Here is a 20,300-nt window from a genome sequence, read left to right as displayed (position 1 = left end):
GTAAGTGCTAGTATGGGGGAGAAGGAGAGATAACTGAAAGGATGAGGGAAGAGTGGGAAAAGATGAGAGTATAATTGTTTGAGAAAGGGAGGAAGGGGTGTTTATAGCAGGAATGGAAAACAATTAGCTATAAATGTATTACATTCAGGGGTGGGTTGGAATGGGGTAGGGTAGGGGAGCAGAGTAAGCCCAAGCATAGCGAGGGCAAATAGAGTGGGCAGAACCATGAGAAGTGGTTCACTATGAAAGAAAAACAAATAGAGTCCAGAAATCCTAAGCTTTCCAGGGCGAGTGCCACTGATATAAGAGGAGATAGCCTAGAGGAGTTTATAGTGGATGTTTAGTTATGAAGGAAGATCTTGACAAAGATAAATAAGAGAGGGGGTATTGCCCTTATATTCCATGCACTAGGTCTAAATTAGAATAAGTGTAGGAGAGCTGAAGTAACTAGGGAGGAGAAGTATATGTAGGAAGTTAGACAAGATGGGAGTAGAAAGGGGAGGGTGGAGGTGACCAAGGTAAGTGTGGGTGCCACAGCCTAGTTTAAACCTTTAAAATGAATTAAATGTATTAAATTATAAAATCTTAACAATGTCCAGCCTTATCACAGAACAATTACCTTCAAAGCATGAAGAAACTGAAAAAAAAACACATGTATGTATTTACACAAATCTACAAAGGTGTTTCTTCATTTATTTTGATGAATTCTAATTCTAGCTTACATTTGTCTGTTTCACCATAAGCTAGTAAAATAGCAACACACAGTTTGCATATGTATGTTTGCATAATAACTGTATATTCAGAACATTTTCTAAAAAAGCAAAAGGATGAACATGAAAGTCCATACAATATTTTATGTTTGTGTCATTATGTCCCTAATTTTCATGTTCCTTTATTCTCTGCTTTTCAGTTACCTATCAGATTTTGCTTCTTGTTTTTATTTGGTCTTAGTAATATAATGTAGCATTTTGGAAAAAATATGCAATACAACAAACCATAGCTGGAAGTCAAAATTGCAAATATCTCCACAGCAACTGTATACTTTCCATTTGTGGTTAAATAAGCGGGGATGAAGGCCAACCAAACACAAACAAATATTATCATGCTAAAAGTGATGAGTTGAGCTTCGTTAAACGATGCGGGTAATTTCCTAGCAAGAAAAGCAACAACAAAGCTTACACTTGCTAAAAACCCAAGGTAACCCAGCATTCCCCAAAAAGCAGGGGTAAAGCCTTCATTGCACTCAATTATAATCTTGTTAAGGTATGATGTTGTATTTTTTTCCAGGTAAGGTCTTGCATTGCTATACCACACAGCACAGATCACAATTTGAAGTGTAACACAAACAAGAATAATCGTGTTTGGCAGTTTTTGTCCAACCCACTTTCTTAAACTACTGCCTGGCTTTGTTGCCTTAAAGGCTATGGCAACCATAACAGTTTTGGCCAGTACACAGGCTATGCAAAATGTAAATATTATACCAAAGGCTGCCTGACGCATAATACATGCCACTGTTGTGGGCTGACCAATGAAAATTAATGAGGAAAGAAAACATAATATAAGTGCAAGAAGGAGAAAGTAGCTCAGTTCACGGTTATTGGCCTTCACAACTGGAGTATCACGATATTTGATGATGATTACAAGAACAGAAAGTGGAAGTATTGCACTGATAGAAGCAGTAATGGCCAAAGTTGCACCCAGCAAATCTTCATAGGATAAAAATTCTATTTCTTTTTGGATGCATTTGTCTTTTCTTTGGTTAGGCCAGTAAGCGACTTGACATTTTTGGCATTCACTGGAACCTGAAACAAAAACAAAACAAGATATGCAGTTAAGTCAATAGTATAAGCACAGCTGTGATGAACTAATGGTAAAGTACACAGTGTGCTTGCTTATTCTTTGCAGCTGATTTTCTTATCTTAAGAATGATGAAATCAGTACTAGACAGCAAATCATGAAAAAATGCAAAAGTCAGCTATACGTGATAGTCATAGATTCTCTTCCGATGATCACTGCTCATTTCCTATTTCTTTGAGCGTGTTTGTTGGAGATCTTATTTCCCATACCTGTTTTTTTTATTTTATTTTTGTATATGTGTGGCCTCAGACTGTAGTAATTTATGTTGACTGAGAAAAACTGAAAGGCATTTTTAGGATTTAAATAATAACTGTGCTTTCTTTGATGGGGAATGATTTTAGAATGAGAATAACAAAGTTATGGGAAGTAGGATGGGTATAAAGGAATTGCCTCCCTTCAAAACCAATAGATTTTCAAGAAGAACTTTGCAATATAGTACTCTGCTGAAAATGCTATGAACATATCACCCAGTACACGTGTCCTTTAGGCTGTACAATTCACACAACACACAGACATACATATACACAAACACACATACACACATACACACAAACACACTCTCTCACACGTTCATACAAGACAAGCCACATAACTGAAGTGCTACCATGGACAGGCAGTAGACCAATATAATTATAGTAGTCAATAAAATGAAAATGAACACACATAAATGCAATAATCTTAAATGATTTAATTTTATATTATCTAAGGCTATATTGTCCTGACACTCAGAAATGTAGAAATACCCACCCCAGGAAGATGACAAAACATGCTCCCTTCCAAGGAAGTTGCAATGTAACAGACTCATGAAACTGACTGACTATATTCTTAACCCCTCCCCCACTGGTAAGATTTTTTTTTTTACTTTTAATAACAATGTAAATAAGCTGCCAATATACTGATGTCATAAATTTTAATAACACCAAGCAAGATAATAATAATACCCAGTTGTTAACTAGGTGGGCCCACTGGACACACATCTCTTTTTCAAGGATGACCTGGGAGCAATTTCTGGTTAAGTGACTTGCTCAAAGTCACACAGTAGACAAATGAGGGCTGTGGGAATCAAACCCTGTACTAAAGGAGCTGAAGTGTGTTTGCTTAACCTCTATTCTAACTACCAGACAAATGCAAATGCAAACATGTTTGGCCAGTTATAATAGCTACATATTTATATTCTTTACAGAAAACAATGGGCATTATTAGTGACAAAAAATCGACACTAATATTCATAAATGAGAAGAGACACACATTTCTGAATTGTTCAGACCTGACAGGAACAAAATCGATAAATCAATGCATTTCCTCTTGGAGAGATATATCATACTACATTTAGATTAAGTAACCCCATGCAAAAAAAATCATTGATATTTATTTGAGATATCAAAGTTGGAATGATATTTAACTGATACACATAATATATTAACATATCTGTAAAAGGCTGAGGTGATACTGGGTGGAATTTCTTTCCAGAATTGGAAAATAAAGGCAGTAATAGTTGACTGCAGTTGAATGAGAAATTCCTTTTTTGCCAGTAGTCAAGGTAGTTCTATGAGGGATTTGATCATATATCCAGAATTTTAGATCTGTGAGTGGAGGGATTAGCTTAGCTAATGTTGATCCCATAGTCACTAGGGTAGATTTACAGATTTTACCAGTATTAGGGCCATACCACAACATTTGTATATAGTTGGCCTCTCCTTCACACATCTCCAACAGCTTCTATCTCCCCATTCGTGTTTCTGTGCTTGCCTGGGTGTTTTATGCCAAAAATGTAGTTTATAAACTGTGTGAGCTGAAGAAGGTAGATGGAATACCACCTGTATGAGACAGCAAGGACAGTTTCCTCTTCCACTGGACTAAGAGTTTAGGCAGTGGCCAGCACCCACTTAATTTTCTTTCATAAAAACCTTTACTATATTTATCCAGTGATTTCTAAACTATGGAGAGCAGGTGACAGGTAAGTGTCTGACTGCCCCATTTTACTATTACACCTTTCACTAGTCCAGCCTCTACCAAGGTCTCATTCATATAGGATCCACCTCTGTACTGTGTGACAGTTATTAAGCCTTTGCTGTGACAGAAAGAATCTCAGCCCAGTAGAGAAAATAAGTATCCAGTCCACCCAGAAAATTGTTGCTTTACCCACTACTACCTAGTCATTAGCCCAGATTCTCTGGAGTTCACCTGGGATCATGACAGACAAACCTTACTATCCCTAGTAAAGGCTTGGAGAATGTTGTCCCCCTCAGATTCCAAAGTTTCTTGCATTATCCTGGGTCACCACTGATGTGATGATATGCATGAGGCGTCACAATGGCTTGTCCTTAGTTCATGGCTGGATAGCCTTAGTAAGGTCCACCACTTGGACATATCTACCTAAATCTAGAGCTCCCAAACCCCTATTTTTTATGTTATGCAGTGTAAATGTTGCAACAGGTAGCCATTCACTCTTGGCATAGAAGGCTGTAGGATTTACTCCCACACCAGGTAGATGGATTGCTGACATAGAGGTGTATCACTTCTAAGTACGACACCCTTCAGATGAGATGTTAAACTGAGGCCTCATCTACCTGAGTTGGTAGTATCTCCGGTGGATATAAAAGGTCCCATGACACATATCGAAAAGAGTAGGGTAAGTTTACTGATGCCCTGGACAAATTTCCCCTAGGAGTATAAGTACTACCTTGGGTCTCCCTTGATAAGAGGATACTAGCCTAGTGAGACTAACCTTGTCAACAAAAGATAAATAGATCTGCCATGAGCATTTTTTTCCATGCAAGGCAAGGGTGTTTGTTGTCCCACATAAATCTAAAGTGCATCCACTGCAATTACTGGATTAGGACATGGGCTTTCAAACCCAGTATACTCTCAGCAGAAAGAGAAATCTGGGGAGGATCAGCATACACACTGAAGCAATTTTAGCCACGAGGAAAAGGAAGAGTCGGGGTCCATACTCTGAGCATCTACTGAATGAAGAAAATTAGGGCTTTAAGATTTAAGCTGGCAATGCCACCAAATTGTTGGTGTAGAGTAATTCCTAAGTGGTAAGAACTTGTTACTTCCAAAACAGTCTGCCTTTACAGGTAGATCACCCAATCATTTTTACACTTCATCCTCACTGCACTGCAGGTATGATCAGAGGAACAGAGGATTTCACAGTTATGTGGATGTTGCCACCTTGTATTCATTCAGAAGATTTACTGAGCCTGATGTTTTGAATTTGCCCTAACACCACAGTTATTTCTTATAAAGATATATAACATGAGAAGATGCACAAAGCACAGGATGAACCTCCTCAAAATATTTAGTTTGCAGCAAAGAAACCCAAAACATGCTGTTTGAAAGAGTGTTGCATCCCTTGCTGAGTTTGATTTCTCCTAGGAAAGAAGTATGAAATGAAGACCTGCCCTAACTGATTAGACAGGAGAACCTGGATTCAATCTAAGTGGATTAACTGGACAGACATTTGGAACAACCTTCATCCATATACATTTCTGGGCTTTAATGCCTGCCTAATATTAATTTTAATGCATGCTTTCTTGAGCACACTGTATTATATACAGATACTCCGCTTTACCTAGTCTGTATTTTCAGGTGCTAGAGTTGTTTTCTTTCATTTTTTTTTTTTTACTTTGAGTATTTAACAAAATAAAAGTGTCCTCAGTTATTTATTTATAAAGTTAAATAAATCACTCAAGATACTTCTTTGGCTAAATATTGTCATTGTATAATGCTTGTAAAATGCTTAAATACAGATGAAAAGAAAGTATAGAGAAATATTTTGTCTACTGCAAAATGGAAGAACAAGTCAGTCCAACAAATTAAAAAAAAATACAAATACACAATTATAAAACCAAAATGACACAACTGTATAATAACAATAATGTGCTGCCTAATACTCAGACCACTCAAAATATGGGTTAATCAAGCATTACCCACACCTAGGCAGGGTTATTGCTGATTATGCAATTTTAGCTCGTTAGCATTAAAAAATGTGCATGCTGACTGCTCAGTCCAACAAGTGTGCCTGTTGTAAATTGAGCATATACCAATAGAAAAAAGTCAGTTTACTGAAGTGCCATTGAGCAACCAGACTTGTTTTCTATTGGGATATGGTGTGGTGGGATTAATCTTAATTATTCTGACTTTTGCCTCATATTTTTTGTCTGTTCCTCATAAAACTTGTGGTTTTTCCTGACAAATTAGTGAGGAATGAAGTCACTAAATAATGACATGCATTTCAGTTTCAGACTTTCTTTCCTTTAGACAATGCCCGATAACAGAAATTTTATTATTCTCACAGTTTTTAAGAGCAACATTTACAATTGGTCCCTCTTTGGAGCCTTCGTCCCCCCTTTATTTATGGCTTTGTCCACATTTCTTGCATTAAGAGGTTGAGAGGTACATATGGAGGGCAGAGCAAATATAAGGAAAATCAGGTACTTTCAACAAAACTAAAGAAACATATCTGATTTTCTTTGTATTTCTGCCATGTCTCTGCCATACCATCCAACTATCCAAAAATGAATGGAGATCTTCCTTCTTCTGTTGTTGGTTTTCCACAGTATGGATATACTGTGCAAACTTAGGAATGCAGGCTCCATATGCATGCACAGTACATCAACAAATGTTTAAGAATGCAGAAACAACACAGAGGAACACCACAGTGCTGTTATACAAAGGTATTCATTAGAAAATCAAGTCATTTCTTTCTTAAATAATGTCACTATATAATAGCAATAACTGACTCATGGGTGTTGGCATATTAAAGATTTACCCACGGTTGGCTTTGTTTAATCAGTTGGGCTTCTCATTCATTATCAAACCATGCCAACTATGGGTAGTTCTTTAATATACCCATGTACAGTCATCAGTCATTGCTTAAATAATAAATGTATCCATGTATCTGAAATGCATGGAGGAGGCTTGAACCTAGATGGTCTCAGATTAAACATGGGCATTTTCACTGAAAGCTCAGTCTCTGTGCAAAGCGTGTGACTGTGATACTGCTACTCTGAGCCTTTCAATGTCTGTGATTATCAGATATACATTATTAAAACACTGTTAAGAATAATGTGAAGTTCAATAGAATGCAATGCTCATCTGTAGTTATATTTCAGCATTGGGGCATACAAGTCAAAGTACTGCATTGCTTTCTTATAAAAATCTTATTCTCAGAGGAATTACCACGGCATGCTTGGTGTATCATGCTTTGCTGCTTACAACTCTGCATACTGACACAGTAATATTATTGCATGATATATTGTGACAAACATTTTTTTGCAAAATAAACATGAACCATCCTGAGCACAATATTTTACAAACAAAAACAAGAATGACTTCACTGTTTTTGTTAACTATAGCATCACAATGAAACTTCACAACTTAGAACAGTCTGAATCACGTGATTACTTCTAATAATATTGCTGCAGAATATTAGTGACACTTATTATAGAATGTAAGACAGAACACAAACATAAGCAATACGATGGTATTCATAGTCCTGAGGTTTGCACTTTCATAGTAGTTATTTGCAAAGAGTGTCACTATGCCTAAATACAAATGCAGTAATCAGAGTTTATTTGTGATGACTATGGCAATGCAAAAAACTTCTACTAAGAAATGCCCTCCTTTATTAGATGTGTAGAGTTGGTGAAGTTAAGCTTTAAGTGTATGCGAAGTGAATACTATGTGGAAATGTAAGTGTTCGTATGATTTTGGAAGTGTTTGATTATTATAGATAGATGCAGCTATGCAATAGCATGCTTGAAGTATTGATAAATATCTAGGGCAAGTAGTACTCAGTGCAGCTATTTAAAAATTACAAAGACGCTTTATATATTTTCCCTAGGAGGTGTCCTTATGTGGATACCCTAATTATTTCATTACAAGATTAGAAAAGGGAAGACAGGAAAGATGAACAAAATGGAGATGTTACAAAGAGGAAAACACAGATAGGAGACATTAAGAAGGTTGCGCTGGATGAGGTGAGTGTGGTGTTCTTTTTTTTTTTGAATAGATCCTACCCCACCCTCCATTTTACATAAGAGAGTAGTCTGGGTAGGGAGTAGTTTAGAGGGGTTAGGAGAAAGGTTTTGGGAAGGTAGGAGTTGAAGAGAAATTTGACATAGAAACACCCCAGTTTACAGGACCTCAGATATCGCACTGGTACATGATGGTACAGTGGAGGACCCTGATGTTGAGGGACTGGAGATTTATGGTGTCTCAGTGGTCACGGCCAATTGGGTTAACAAGCATAGCTCCAAACCTGTAAGTGCAAGAATTCTGGACAAAGCCAAAGTAATAAGGGGACAAAGTCCCAAAAATAGGGCCAGTTTTTAAATGTTGTTCTTATCAACTTAGAAAGTTGCAAGTATAATAGGTTTTGTGTTAACATGTACTTTCTGAAGGGTGTGAAGTCTGAAACTCAAATATCTGCCATTATAAACTGAATTCATTCATCAATGATTTGACAAAAAAACACAAATTATATGAGGAACAGACCAAAAATACGATGCAAAAATCTGGACATTCTGTGAAAAACTGGACAGTTGAGGGGATTGTCACTGAGTCTTGCACCTGCTGAAGAGCATCACAGACTGGCTGAAGCTGTCTCTCCTCTTTCTTCTCAGCCACATCCTAAACAAACCAAGTCATGAAGCTCATAGTCTATGTGGCTTGTCAGACTGCTCCATGCCAGAATACCTACATGACCATTGCCACTGTCTCGACCCTGTGAGGTCGTCCCTGGACAGGCAGAGGATGAATGTTTCCTGACCTAGGGAGAAAGTAGTCGGACTGCTCCTAAGGTGTCTGGTCCAGTGGAGAAATGTATTTAAACTGGAGAGAAAGGAAAACAAGAAAAGAAAAGTAATGCATAGTTAAAATAAGAAAGAGATAGAGAGAGGGGTATAGAGAGACAAACAAGAAATGGAAAAAATAAATAGAATTATAACTTGTTAATAAATCAATTCATACTTTATTAATAATGCTTACTTATTTTTTCAACCTTTATTCAGAAAAAAATGATCAGTGAAATGGTGCTGGAAAGCTGTGAATGCTTGATACAATGACATGAAAGTTTTCTGATTTTTACACTTATAGACTATTAATGAAAAGGATATGTGCTGATGTAAGATGAAATGGTAACACATTTGAAATAGTTTGCTGATATAGACTGGTGCTGCAGTTGTGTACTGGATGCACATTACTTCTATTACATTTGTGTTCAAAATACTTTTAAATTTTACCTACAAATAAACTAAAACCAAAAACAAACCAGTTTTTCATTCAACACATTTCTTTAATTAATATTTTTTGATTCAGAATAATGTTTGCATTCTCAAAAGCAACTTCAGTAGTTCACCTCAAGCATCTTTGCTCCTGTATTGAATTATAAGCAATTTCTTCAGCTGCATAAAGAACACAAAAAATGAGGCATTGTTGCATACCTACCATAAATCTATCTTACACATTTGCCATTTGTTTATCAGCAAAGCACAACAATTTATTTTTGTAGTTCTTCTGAATCTGTCTGCTTACATTATTACATGTTTTAATCAGTATATTGTACTGAAATCTCAATTATATGCTTACATTTATTTATCAGAAAAGCACAACATTTCGTAATGTATTTGCAATGAATCCATTTATTACTGTTATTTTGAAATAACTATAGTTAAAATTTCAAATCGTTTAAAATAAAAAAGTACCTGAAATGGAGTTTATCATGCTTATCCTCATCCTCTGCATCTCCCCTATCTCCTGGTGGACCACCCCTCTGGCAACCCACAGGTTGATTCACAACTTCTGTTGAATAAAAACTCACCTGTTTGTCCATCAGTCTTCTGGAGTTCCTTGGCTGGGGAGAGGCCAAAAAAAATCATCTGGAGTATTGAAGACAAAGTCATTGGTGCTGGAAACTTCACTATCACCACCCTGTTTCCTTATCTTGGGTAGAGGATAAAGCTTCCTGTTTAAGTAATCATTTTTATCCCATTTAAGTTGGCTTTCCTTCCTTTTACAAACATCTTCATAATTTTGTTTAACATTAATGAAGGCCTGTTTATACAAACCCCTATGCTGATCGAAAAGAAGGTCACTTGTAATGTCCGATTGTAAGGTCTTAATCTCATCCTTTTGTTTATGCAAATGTTTAAGCTTGTCCTTAATGAGTAATTTAATTAACTCCAAGCTGGTTTTGCAAGTATATCTACACATTCCCCATGTAACTATGAAGTTATATATACAACCCCATTTGGTTACACAATTGTGTTTATCATTTGTCATGATTGCTTAATCCCTATTAAAATATGGGTCTATATTATATTCTCGAAAGCCGACAAAGTCGAATCTGACATTGTCGACATGAGAATATTGAATGCTCAGAATCTCGAGCGTGTAAATGGAAATCAACATAAGGGGAGATTTCCATTTACTACAGTGTAGTGCGGTCTCGGAGTTGGTATATTTAAGTAGTGGGGGTGTGGGGGGAGTAGGGGGGCTTGCCCCCCTGCTTAAACCCATTAGCGTACTTTTTTCTTTTTTTGTCTTTTTATAAGGTCGATGTTGGAAGACATCGACCATATGGTGTCGACCATATGTTGTTCGATGTTTTCAAATGTCGATCTTATAATATAGACTCTAAGATATTACTAGTTGCAATAATATGTCAACAATGGGGAAAGGACCACACTTAGGCACACCAAAGGTTAAGTCATTAAATCCTTCCATCAAGTGACCATCATAAACAAAACAAGATTTGAGATTCTTACCTTTTTATATACACAGTGTTACGTCTTCCTCCTAACCTAAAAAATTTCTCTTTTATCCTATGCTCAATTATCGTACATCAGCACCATTGAGGTAGTATGGTGAACAACTGAAGAAACTCAGGAAAATTGCTCATTTTTAAAATCCTACCTTTGTAAGTAATGCAGCAAATACTTTTATTTATTTATTTATTTTTTTGCAGTTCAAGTTATAAATAACTGTTACAGTTTCTTTCACTTTGCTTTAATCAAAACTGCTGAGTGAAATGAGGTGATAAGGTGGGTCACAATATACAACATGTGCATGGATTAGGCACCAGGATTCTATAACCTAAATTTTGCTGTCTCCATTTTACCTTTTCTATGAATAGGGAAATTTGAGATATATTATGCAGTTTTGCATGTTTACAAGGACAGCTTGTTTCAGTGCCAGTCAGTCCAGCTCGTACTCAGCTACCCGACGTCTTTTTATGTGCATCCGTCGACATACACACTCAAATATTAACACAGTTCACACAGATAAGAATAACTCAGCCTAATTTGTAAACAAAACATGCAAGTAAGCCTGACTTTAGGTAAATATCACCATATTTAGTTTTAATCAGTTGAGTTAGGTGGCAACTTTTTCAGAAATCAGTTGTGTTAGGTGGCAACTGTTTTTGGAAATGTGAAATTTCAGAGGTAAGATAAAAATAACAATATAGTTAATGACTTATTGTCAAGCAGTACATATTCAATTTGTATAAAAATTATCACCAGAAGAAATGTATTTTTCATTGATATGACCATCAGATGCACTTAATTCATATTAATGCTTATGACATGAGTGTCATTCATAGATGGGATTTAACGATAGTATTACTGAAAGGGTCTATATTATATATTCAAACTTTCTAAACTCCCAATCCCATATGTTCGACAACATATGATTGAAGTTTAAAAGTTCGAATATATAATAAAAAAAAAAAAAAGAAACTTACCTTAACGGTGCAGGCAGGGGGGCAAGCCCCCCTACACCCCCCACACCCCCCTCTACTTAAATATACCAACTCCATGATCACACTTCAGTGCAGAAAAGGGAAATTCTCCCATTCTGCATGAAACTGCATCATTATATTTAACCTCTGAATGCTTGAAATTTCAATCATATGGTGTCACCATATGCCATTCGAAATTTCAAGTGTTTGTGGTTCTAATAGGAACCCGTACTGAAACTCTATAAGGAAAGTCGACTGAGGGCAGTGTGAAAGATAAATGTTTGCAAAATTTTTTGCATTTGTAGATTATACTATACAGGATATTAGTATACAGTTTTAAGTGAGAGAAGTCTGATGTGCTCTATTTACATCAATGCATTGTGTTTTCGGGGTATATGTTTGGACCGGCTTTGTCACTCTTGAATAAGAAGCCATGGCAGTATTAAACTAGAAAAGTAGTAGCAGAAGGATTAAAACTCTCTTAGCAACAGCATAAAATGGCAGTGTAATGATAAGTGTTTATGATACTATTATGCATTTCTGGATGATGATGCTGTACTTGTTAATACTACACACTTTCAATTGAGTGAAGTCTGATTTGCAGTAGCATAAATGCATTTCCATTTAGATCATTGATTGCTATTTGTGTCAAAAGCATACATGTGCTGCACGGCTGATGAGTGTATCAAGGGTCATCATATTACTCGTGTTGTTTTAGGTGACTGACTGATGCAGCAGCAGGGATCTAGACAGACAAAGGATGTTTTCAGCCAAGAGGAGAAAAGAATCTTCAAGACAATGCTTGGGACAAATGAGAAATGCCATGGGATCCAAGCATGCTAAGAGGGCAAAGGCCTGAAACCAAGTAGTTATGGATATAAATGCTGTTGGCAGCAGGAGCTGCACATCAACACAATGCAAAAAGAAGGTCAGTGATATTGAAGGATGTTCCAGGCAAAGGCAAGGCACTATGCAATTGCTCATAGCAGTACTGAGCTGACCTCAAACACTTATTTCTTTAACACTCGATGAGGAGCACCTCATCTCCATTTGGGGGATGACTATGTGTCGTCACCCCCTTTGGGAAAAGCCTGGTTCCCATGAATTACCACGTCAATGGTAGGCCACTGAACACAGAAGGCGTTATGAGAGATCTGGGAACACAGGTTGACAGCAGCCTCTCCTTCGACCACCACATTCTCACTGTGGTCAGAAAGTCCTTCTATGTGGCACATCTCATTACTAAGGGTTTTGCATCTAGGAAGAAAGAGGTCATTGCCTCCCTCTACTCTTCCCTCATTAGGCCAATCATTGAGTACAATGCCCATTTGGCATGTACCTCACTAAACACCTGCAACAACTGGAGAGGCCGCAAAGGTACCTCACAAAGAGGATCCTAGGCCTTAAACATTTGCCCTATATGGACAGACTAAAAAACTCCAACTATTCTATGACTCATATCGCCTACTTAGAGGCAATCTCTGCTTGACTTACAAAGCCATGTCTGACCCAGCTCTATTAGAAATGCTACATCTAATGAAATCCCAATCCCTCCTCACCACATGCTCCAGAGACCTCAACCTCATTACCACAATCAACAGAACATGCTGGAGGGACAGGTTCATAACCCAGAGACTGCCCATGCTATGGAACAGACTTCCCATACATGTCAAGCAAATCACCTCACTGGCCCTCTTCAAGATGAGTGGATGGGAAATAGAAATCTCACCCCAGGGATCACTCCAGTGGCATTACTCGATGGAGGCACTGGGAACTAAGGTCGGGTGGCACAATGCCAGGGTACTCCTATGGGTTAGGCTTGTAAAGGCTCCAGGGCAATTAGCCTAGTACACACCTATAAACCTATGAGGATGGCACATGCATAATAAGAGGTGGTGTGGAACATGACTATTACCTGGCTGCTGAATCAGCATAAATCTGCAAAGGAAGGTTTATTGGACCTATGTAATGTATTTTATAAATAAATGACTGTTAGTTAAAATGATTACACATAACACATGAAATTTACTATTAATAGATGAAACCTCCACTTCTGCACATAATAACATTGAAGAGTGAATGGTAAGTTTCCTCCATACCTCAATACACAGTGGCTCAATGTACTGCTTAATTGCTATATACTACTTTAGTTGATACCGGAATATCTGGCATTGTGTTTTTATGTTATACCTACCTCTGCATGTACTGGCACAAACAGGAATATGCCACATAAGAACTGTGGTACACATGCGCTTAGATAGCCACAACTCTGCCTAAACGGCTGCTGTTCATGTTAGCATCAGACCAATACTTGTTAACTATTAGTTAAAACAGATTAAACAGCTACTACTTGTTGTATTAACCGGAACTGTGACTAGCGTTAGTATACCAATATTAATTTCTGGCAAGACAGTTTTTAGCCTAATAGGGAAATGCATGTAAATGCATACCACTATTAATACCAGCTCGCATTTGTTTTTTATTGTTTTCTGAATTCTGGCAAGACTGTTTTTAGCCTGCGTTTTGAAACGCACGTTAATGCCTACTGCTAATTTCCAGCACGCATTTGTTTAACTCTGTGTTCTGCTATATTTAGCTGCTTAGTAATTGTTTTACCTGAAATGTTAATGCACTGTTTTGTAATTTCTCCTGCACTCTTGTTGTATGGTCTACTAGGCACAGCATAGTATTGTTTTGTATCCTTTTTCTCACTCTGTTACTGTGCCCACTCACTCCTCTCTATATAGCACTATCTAGTACATTAGTACCTTTCTAAACTTTCCTTACGTATCTACTCTATCCTTCTCCTAGACGCTCCCTTTTTACTAACTCTTCTTCCCTCCTTATGTTACCAGACCACTAAACAGCCTCTTTCTCTCTCTACAGCTCGCTGTTACCCTCACCCTCCAACTTCGGGTGCTTCTCAGAGTATAGTTAACCATCAAAGACTTTATAACCTCATAAGGAGATCATCCCTGGACTGCCTGGACCCAAAACAACCACAGCGCTGTTTGTAGTGTGTTCTCCCTCAAACAGGAGTCAGCGTGTATGTAGAACTATCTATGGGTTTCCACCTATTGTTACTTTGTGTTTAAGTAAGAACTATCTACTTGTTTCAGCCTAGTTTGTTTGTATTTTAATGCCTAAGTATCCATGGCGTAACACAATAGCAGCCTACTGCCGTCCATAGACACCCTTTACTCCCACCCTGATTTAATAATTTCTAGCTGCCTGCATCTTACAAAATAGTTGTATCACTGAATGATTTTCACCACTAGGTGGCAGCAATTACTCACTTATAGATAACAGTACCCCATATACCAGCCTATTTAGTTGTACCCCTAGCCCTTGTAGTACTATATATTGCATACTTGGTTTTTACCTATCTCCTCTCCCTAGACTGCTGTGCATTACCCCACCCCAGAGAATCTCACTTACCTAGCATATAGTTGTTGAACTTTTCCATTTCCAAAGGGCCAACTCACTGATAGTTTCTCATGGGACTCTCACTCCTCTCAGCTCTTCCCGCTCCGTTCGCCCATTGAGCTCACTCTGCTCCCCTACCCTGCCCCCAATTTCCACACACCCCCAGTGGTCATGCCTTTATACTGCTAATAGTCACACCCCTACTTCTACAACCTATCACCTTCCCTCAAGTGCCATATCCACTCCCACTCTCATACCACACCCTCCTACATACATCCATCCCCTCTACTAATTCCTGACATATCATGCAAGGCATACTACCACTACTACTACTACTAACTCCCACTACTCTAGCCTACACCACATCCATACATGCTATCATACCATTAAACACTACCTTCCACATAACACATACCTACACACACATACATCCACATACAAACATTATAATCTGCCCCACACTATTTAATAGTAGTTCATTATATTATATACACAAACCACACACAACATTATCTCCCCATAGAATAACAGCAGCTAGACATCATACAGACCTAGCTCACGCCATCAAACTCAAGTTATTCCTCAAAAGATGGCTACTAATCTCAGGAGACATACACTCAAACCCAGGTCCAAGCTATGAAATTCTCTCCCTCAAACAGGAAACAGACCTACTTATTATTAACCTAAACTCAAGAAGTATATCCAACAAACTGCAGGACTTACATGCATTCATAGCCCACTATTCACCAGATATACTAACCATTACTGAAACCTGGCTAAAACCCACCACCCAGAATGAAGAAATTCTCACCCCTGGTTATAACATTCTAAGGTAAGACAGATATACCAAAAAAGGTGGTAGAGTTGCAATCTTATTTAAAAACACACTTAACCTCCAACCCCTTAAAACCTCACTTCCCATTTTTGGCATTTCCAAAACATTAGGCTCCATTATCTCCCTCAAAAACAAAAAAATAATCAACATCCTCTGCACTTATGTTCCTCCAGGAAATAACTCACCTATAATAGAGGATATGTTGCAATGGGCTACAATCAACCTGCCCCAACAAACCATCCTGCTAGGTGACCTAAACCTAGACTGGCTAGCCTGCAATGCCAACAATCCTGCAAACCATATAAACTTATTTGGATTCTCACAGTTAATCCAAGAACCCACCAGAGTTGACAAACGATCCAATAAACACTCCATTCTCGATTGGACTTTAGTTAACCTCCCCAAAGAAAATTATCATGTGGGCTTCGTACCTGATATACTAAGTGACCACTGCCCCACTTTCCTCCTTCGTAGACAGGTAAACATACCCACACCTCTACTATATAAGGAGACCAGAAATGAGCACAAGGTAAATCCACAAATTCTTAACAGTATGTTACAACAAAGTAACTGGCACCCACTACAGTCCCTACCATTAGACCAGGCAGTTGAATATTTCAATAATACTTTTATGAAAGTGCTAAACATACTAGCTCCCATCAGGAAACACAGAACTAAGGTTAACTATGCCCCTTGGCTAAATAGGACAACAAAAGTACTACTAAAAGTCAGAGATAATGCCTGAAAGAACTGGAAAAAGAATAACACCAACCAAGATAAACAAATATATCAACAACTCTGGAACCAGGCCAAAAAATAAATAAAAATGGACAAACAAAAATACTTCCTAGGGATCCAAAACAAACATTCCAAAAACCCAAAAAAGTTCTGGCAGGCTTTAAATTCCCTTCTAAAACCCGGCCAAACTGCAACCCCAGCTCCTAACACCAACAGTGATAATGACAGCATAGCTTCCTAGTTTAATCATCACTTCACAGACTCTATTCTATCATTATCTACCCAGCTATCCAACAATAACCCCATATTCACCCCAACTATAGATCACAATAGTATACCCCCTTTACCCTCTCACCCATACCAACCTCCACAGTAAAAAAATTACTCTCAAAACTAAAACCCACCACTCTTGCAGCAGATGGCCTGCCCACTACTTTCCTAAAATTAGCCGCAGAATCCCTAGCCTACCCCATCTCACTTCTTATAAACCACTCCATACAGGAAGCCTACATTCCCCAACTAGGGAAAGTGTCATAAATAATACCCCTACACAAAGGAGGCAACTCCTATGAGCTATCAAACTACTGCCCCATTGCTATACTATCCCCCCTTTCTAAACTCCTGGAGAGATGCATTCACACCCAGGTGATGCACTTCTTAACCTCACATAATCTCCTCTTCTTCACACAGCATGGGTTCCGCCCAAACCACAGTACAACTACTGTTCTTCTCTCCTTTACCAACCACGTTAACCAACTCAGAAACAACAACAACTTCGTATCAGGCATATTCTTAGATCTATCTAAAGCGTTTGACATGGTCTCACATAACCTACATATAGACACTCTAACCGCCATCTCCTCTGCTCCCTCTGCTACTTCCTGATTCAAAAACTATCTCTCTGATAGAAAACAGTCAGTAAAATGGCAAGGCATACTATCACCACTACTACCAACTACTGTAGGCGTTCCACAAGGGTCAATACTAGGTCCTTTACTATTTACCATTTTCACCAACAAACTACATACCTCCACCCTGCATGCATCACTTATACAGTACGCAGATGACTCAACCCTAATCTGCTCAGCCCCAACCATAACCACTCTTCATAAACTTACCCAAGAATCCTTCTGCTCCGTAGAAAAATGGATTACTGATATCCACCTTATTCTAAACCCCAAGAAGACCAAATTACTTCTATTCACCCCCAACAAATCCAAAACCACACCTCCTTCTTTCACCATCACCTCCAACAATGGCACATCAATCTCTCCCTCCCCCCATACTAAGCTACTCGATGTTGAAATAGATCAGGATCTTAACTTCAATGTCCACATCTCTCAAACCATTAAAAAGGTTCATACAAAATTAGAAACTTTATACAAACATAGTTCTTATCAGACCAAGCACGAATCACCCTAGCCCAAACCCACCTCTTGTCTACCCTACTATATGCATCACCAATCCTAATTCACATCAGGAAAACAGACCTAGACAAACTAGAATCATGTTACCATAAGATTGCAAAAATTGCCAATAACTCCACTTTTAGAAGTCATCACTGTCTTGCCTTAAAACACCTACAATGGTTATAACTCCCTCAGCTAATTAGGTATCACCAGCTAGTGCTCACCTTCAACATACTAAAGAATCCCCACAAAACGCCAGCCCTAAACCAACTACTAAACCAATACTCAGCAAACCGTCCTCTATGCTCATCAAACAAGACCCTGCTCTGTATATCCAAAGCCAACAACACTGCAGGGAAAGCCCTTTTATCTCATACCATCGCTAAGGAATGGAATAAGCTCCCTCAAAATATATCCTCAGCGACATCTATCTCACTGTTCAAAAAATCACTCAAGCCACACCTCTTGCAGTCATGGCTCTGTCCTTGCATTACATAAATGCTTTCCTAAAGCCACACCTCTTGCAGTCATGGCTCTGTACTTGCATTACATAAATGCTTTCCTAAAGCACACCTCTTGCAGTCATGGCTCTGTCCTTGCATTGCATAAATGCTTTCCTAAAGCCATACCTCTTGCAGTCATGGCTCTGTCTTTGCATTACATAAATGCTTTCCTAATCTCCTCCATTTCTTCTATTCTCTTTTCTATCACTGCTCACTATGTCTAATACTCAGTATTTCAGAAACTCCTAGAACAGGGCCTACTTTTAGCTACTTTTTGATGCTATATTGCCTTCTGTGATGTCACTTTGATTGCATCAGACAATGAGTGTATCTCTTGTTTTCTTTTCCTTCCCAAATAACCAACATCCAGGGTCCTCTTTGTGTATTATAAACCTGCCTGGAAAGATCTATTGTATGAAATATTTTTTGATTGTATATATAACACTGTATAAAATTGTTGTTGTGGAGCTTTTCTCCCCAGGCCTCCGCTGTAAATGGACTTAGTTCCAGTCGGACTTTCCCAGTAAACAAATGTAAAATAAATAAAATAAATAAATAAAATTAGTACTCAAATATGTGAAGCAGTAATGTAATTCTTAAGCAGAATGGCTGCTGCTGCTTATGATAACAGTTACATTTATGAGATGGCCTGAGCAAAGTGGCAAACAGTCACCAGGTTTAATGCCAGAATCACATACCCCACAATAATATGAATAATTCTGAACGAAGTGACACTGGATCATAAACTCAAGTACATGGGGATGTTCTATAGACATATATACATACATATATGGCCACACATCTGTAGATAGCAGTGGTAGATTGACAAAACAAATATGTCCACATGCACCGTTAATGGGGTCGAGATGCCCCAATGTACATCATGTACGAATAGGCATACTCCCACCACAGCCAAACACGTGTGCCCTGCAATACACTACCAAGTGTTACAGATCCCATAAACAGGACCTGACATGACATGTGGACAAGATGTTAACAGTACTACAACCAACCAGTATGATGTTAGGCTGGTATTGGTAACATATCATGCAGTACAGTGTGGCTCCCATAGGAAATGTAAAATATGTAAGCTGTCAACATTCCCAGGATACATATACACAGACACATATATACAGATACAGATATACATATATATATATATATATATATATATATATATATATATACACACACACACACACACACACACACACACACACACACATACATGTGACTACACAGACAAATGCAGAGATATGTACAGTAAGATACATATGTAGAGGTGCCCACAATATGGAACAGCCACTATGCCTACAGTTCACACCTGAACAACTGGACACTGTATGGGCCACCCATACAAATACAATTGTCGCCTGCAATATACACCCACAGAGAGGTCATAGAAAAAACACCACACACAGGTTTGCAGAAATGGAAAACGTTTATTTGTGTACTATTACAGTTCTATATGCCATGTCATATAGCTGTACAGACACTGACATCCATATAAACAGAGTAATGCAACTGTGAAACAGTTATACTAATACAGTAGTCTGGAAAGGTTCATAACTGTTACTGTCCAGGCCAATGCCTTCAAATTGTACAATAGTAAAGACAGACTAGGCCACAGGATACCAAACAATCAACAGTATGTAATGCAGGTATATAATTCAGCAGCCTGTATCTACACTCTGTACAAAATCACTAGGTGTTAAAGAATTCAGTTGACCAAATGGAATGTAACTGTTACATAACAAGGCATAACTGACACCATCACAAGCACA

General features: G+C 38.1%; 1 protein-coding gene across 1 annotated transcript in view; it reads right to left on the bottom strand.

The window, feature by feature from the left end:
* The window catches only part of LOC122791486 (vomeronasal type-2 receptor 26-like), a 184,457-nt gene that overhangs the window by 40,653 nt on the left and 123,504 nt on the right, over positions 1 to 20,300 (bottom strand). The window contains exons 3-4 of the mRNA XM_044059229.1: positions 915 to 1,802; positions 620 to 637 (exon numbers count right to left, since the gene is read on the bottom strand). Of these exons, the coding sequence (XP_043915164.1) occupies positions 620 to 637; positions 915 to 1,802 (906 nt within the window). The remainder of the gene's footprint in view (positions 1 to 619; positions 638 to 914; positions 1,803 to 20,300) is intronic.

This window comes from Protopterus annectens, chromosome 17.part0, assembly GCF_019279795.1.
Source record: "Protopterus annectens isolate FY-2018-M chromosome 17.part0, PAN1.0, whole genome shotgun sequence".
NCBI classification, from domain to species: Eukaryota; Metazoa; Chordata; order Ceratodontiformes; family Protopteridae; genus Protopterus; species Protopterus annectens.
Note: the sequence above shows the minus strand (reverse complement) of the source record. Positions and strands in the feature narration are given on the sequence as shown.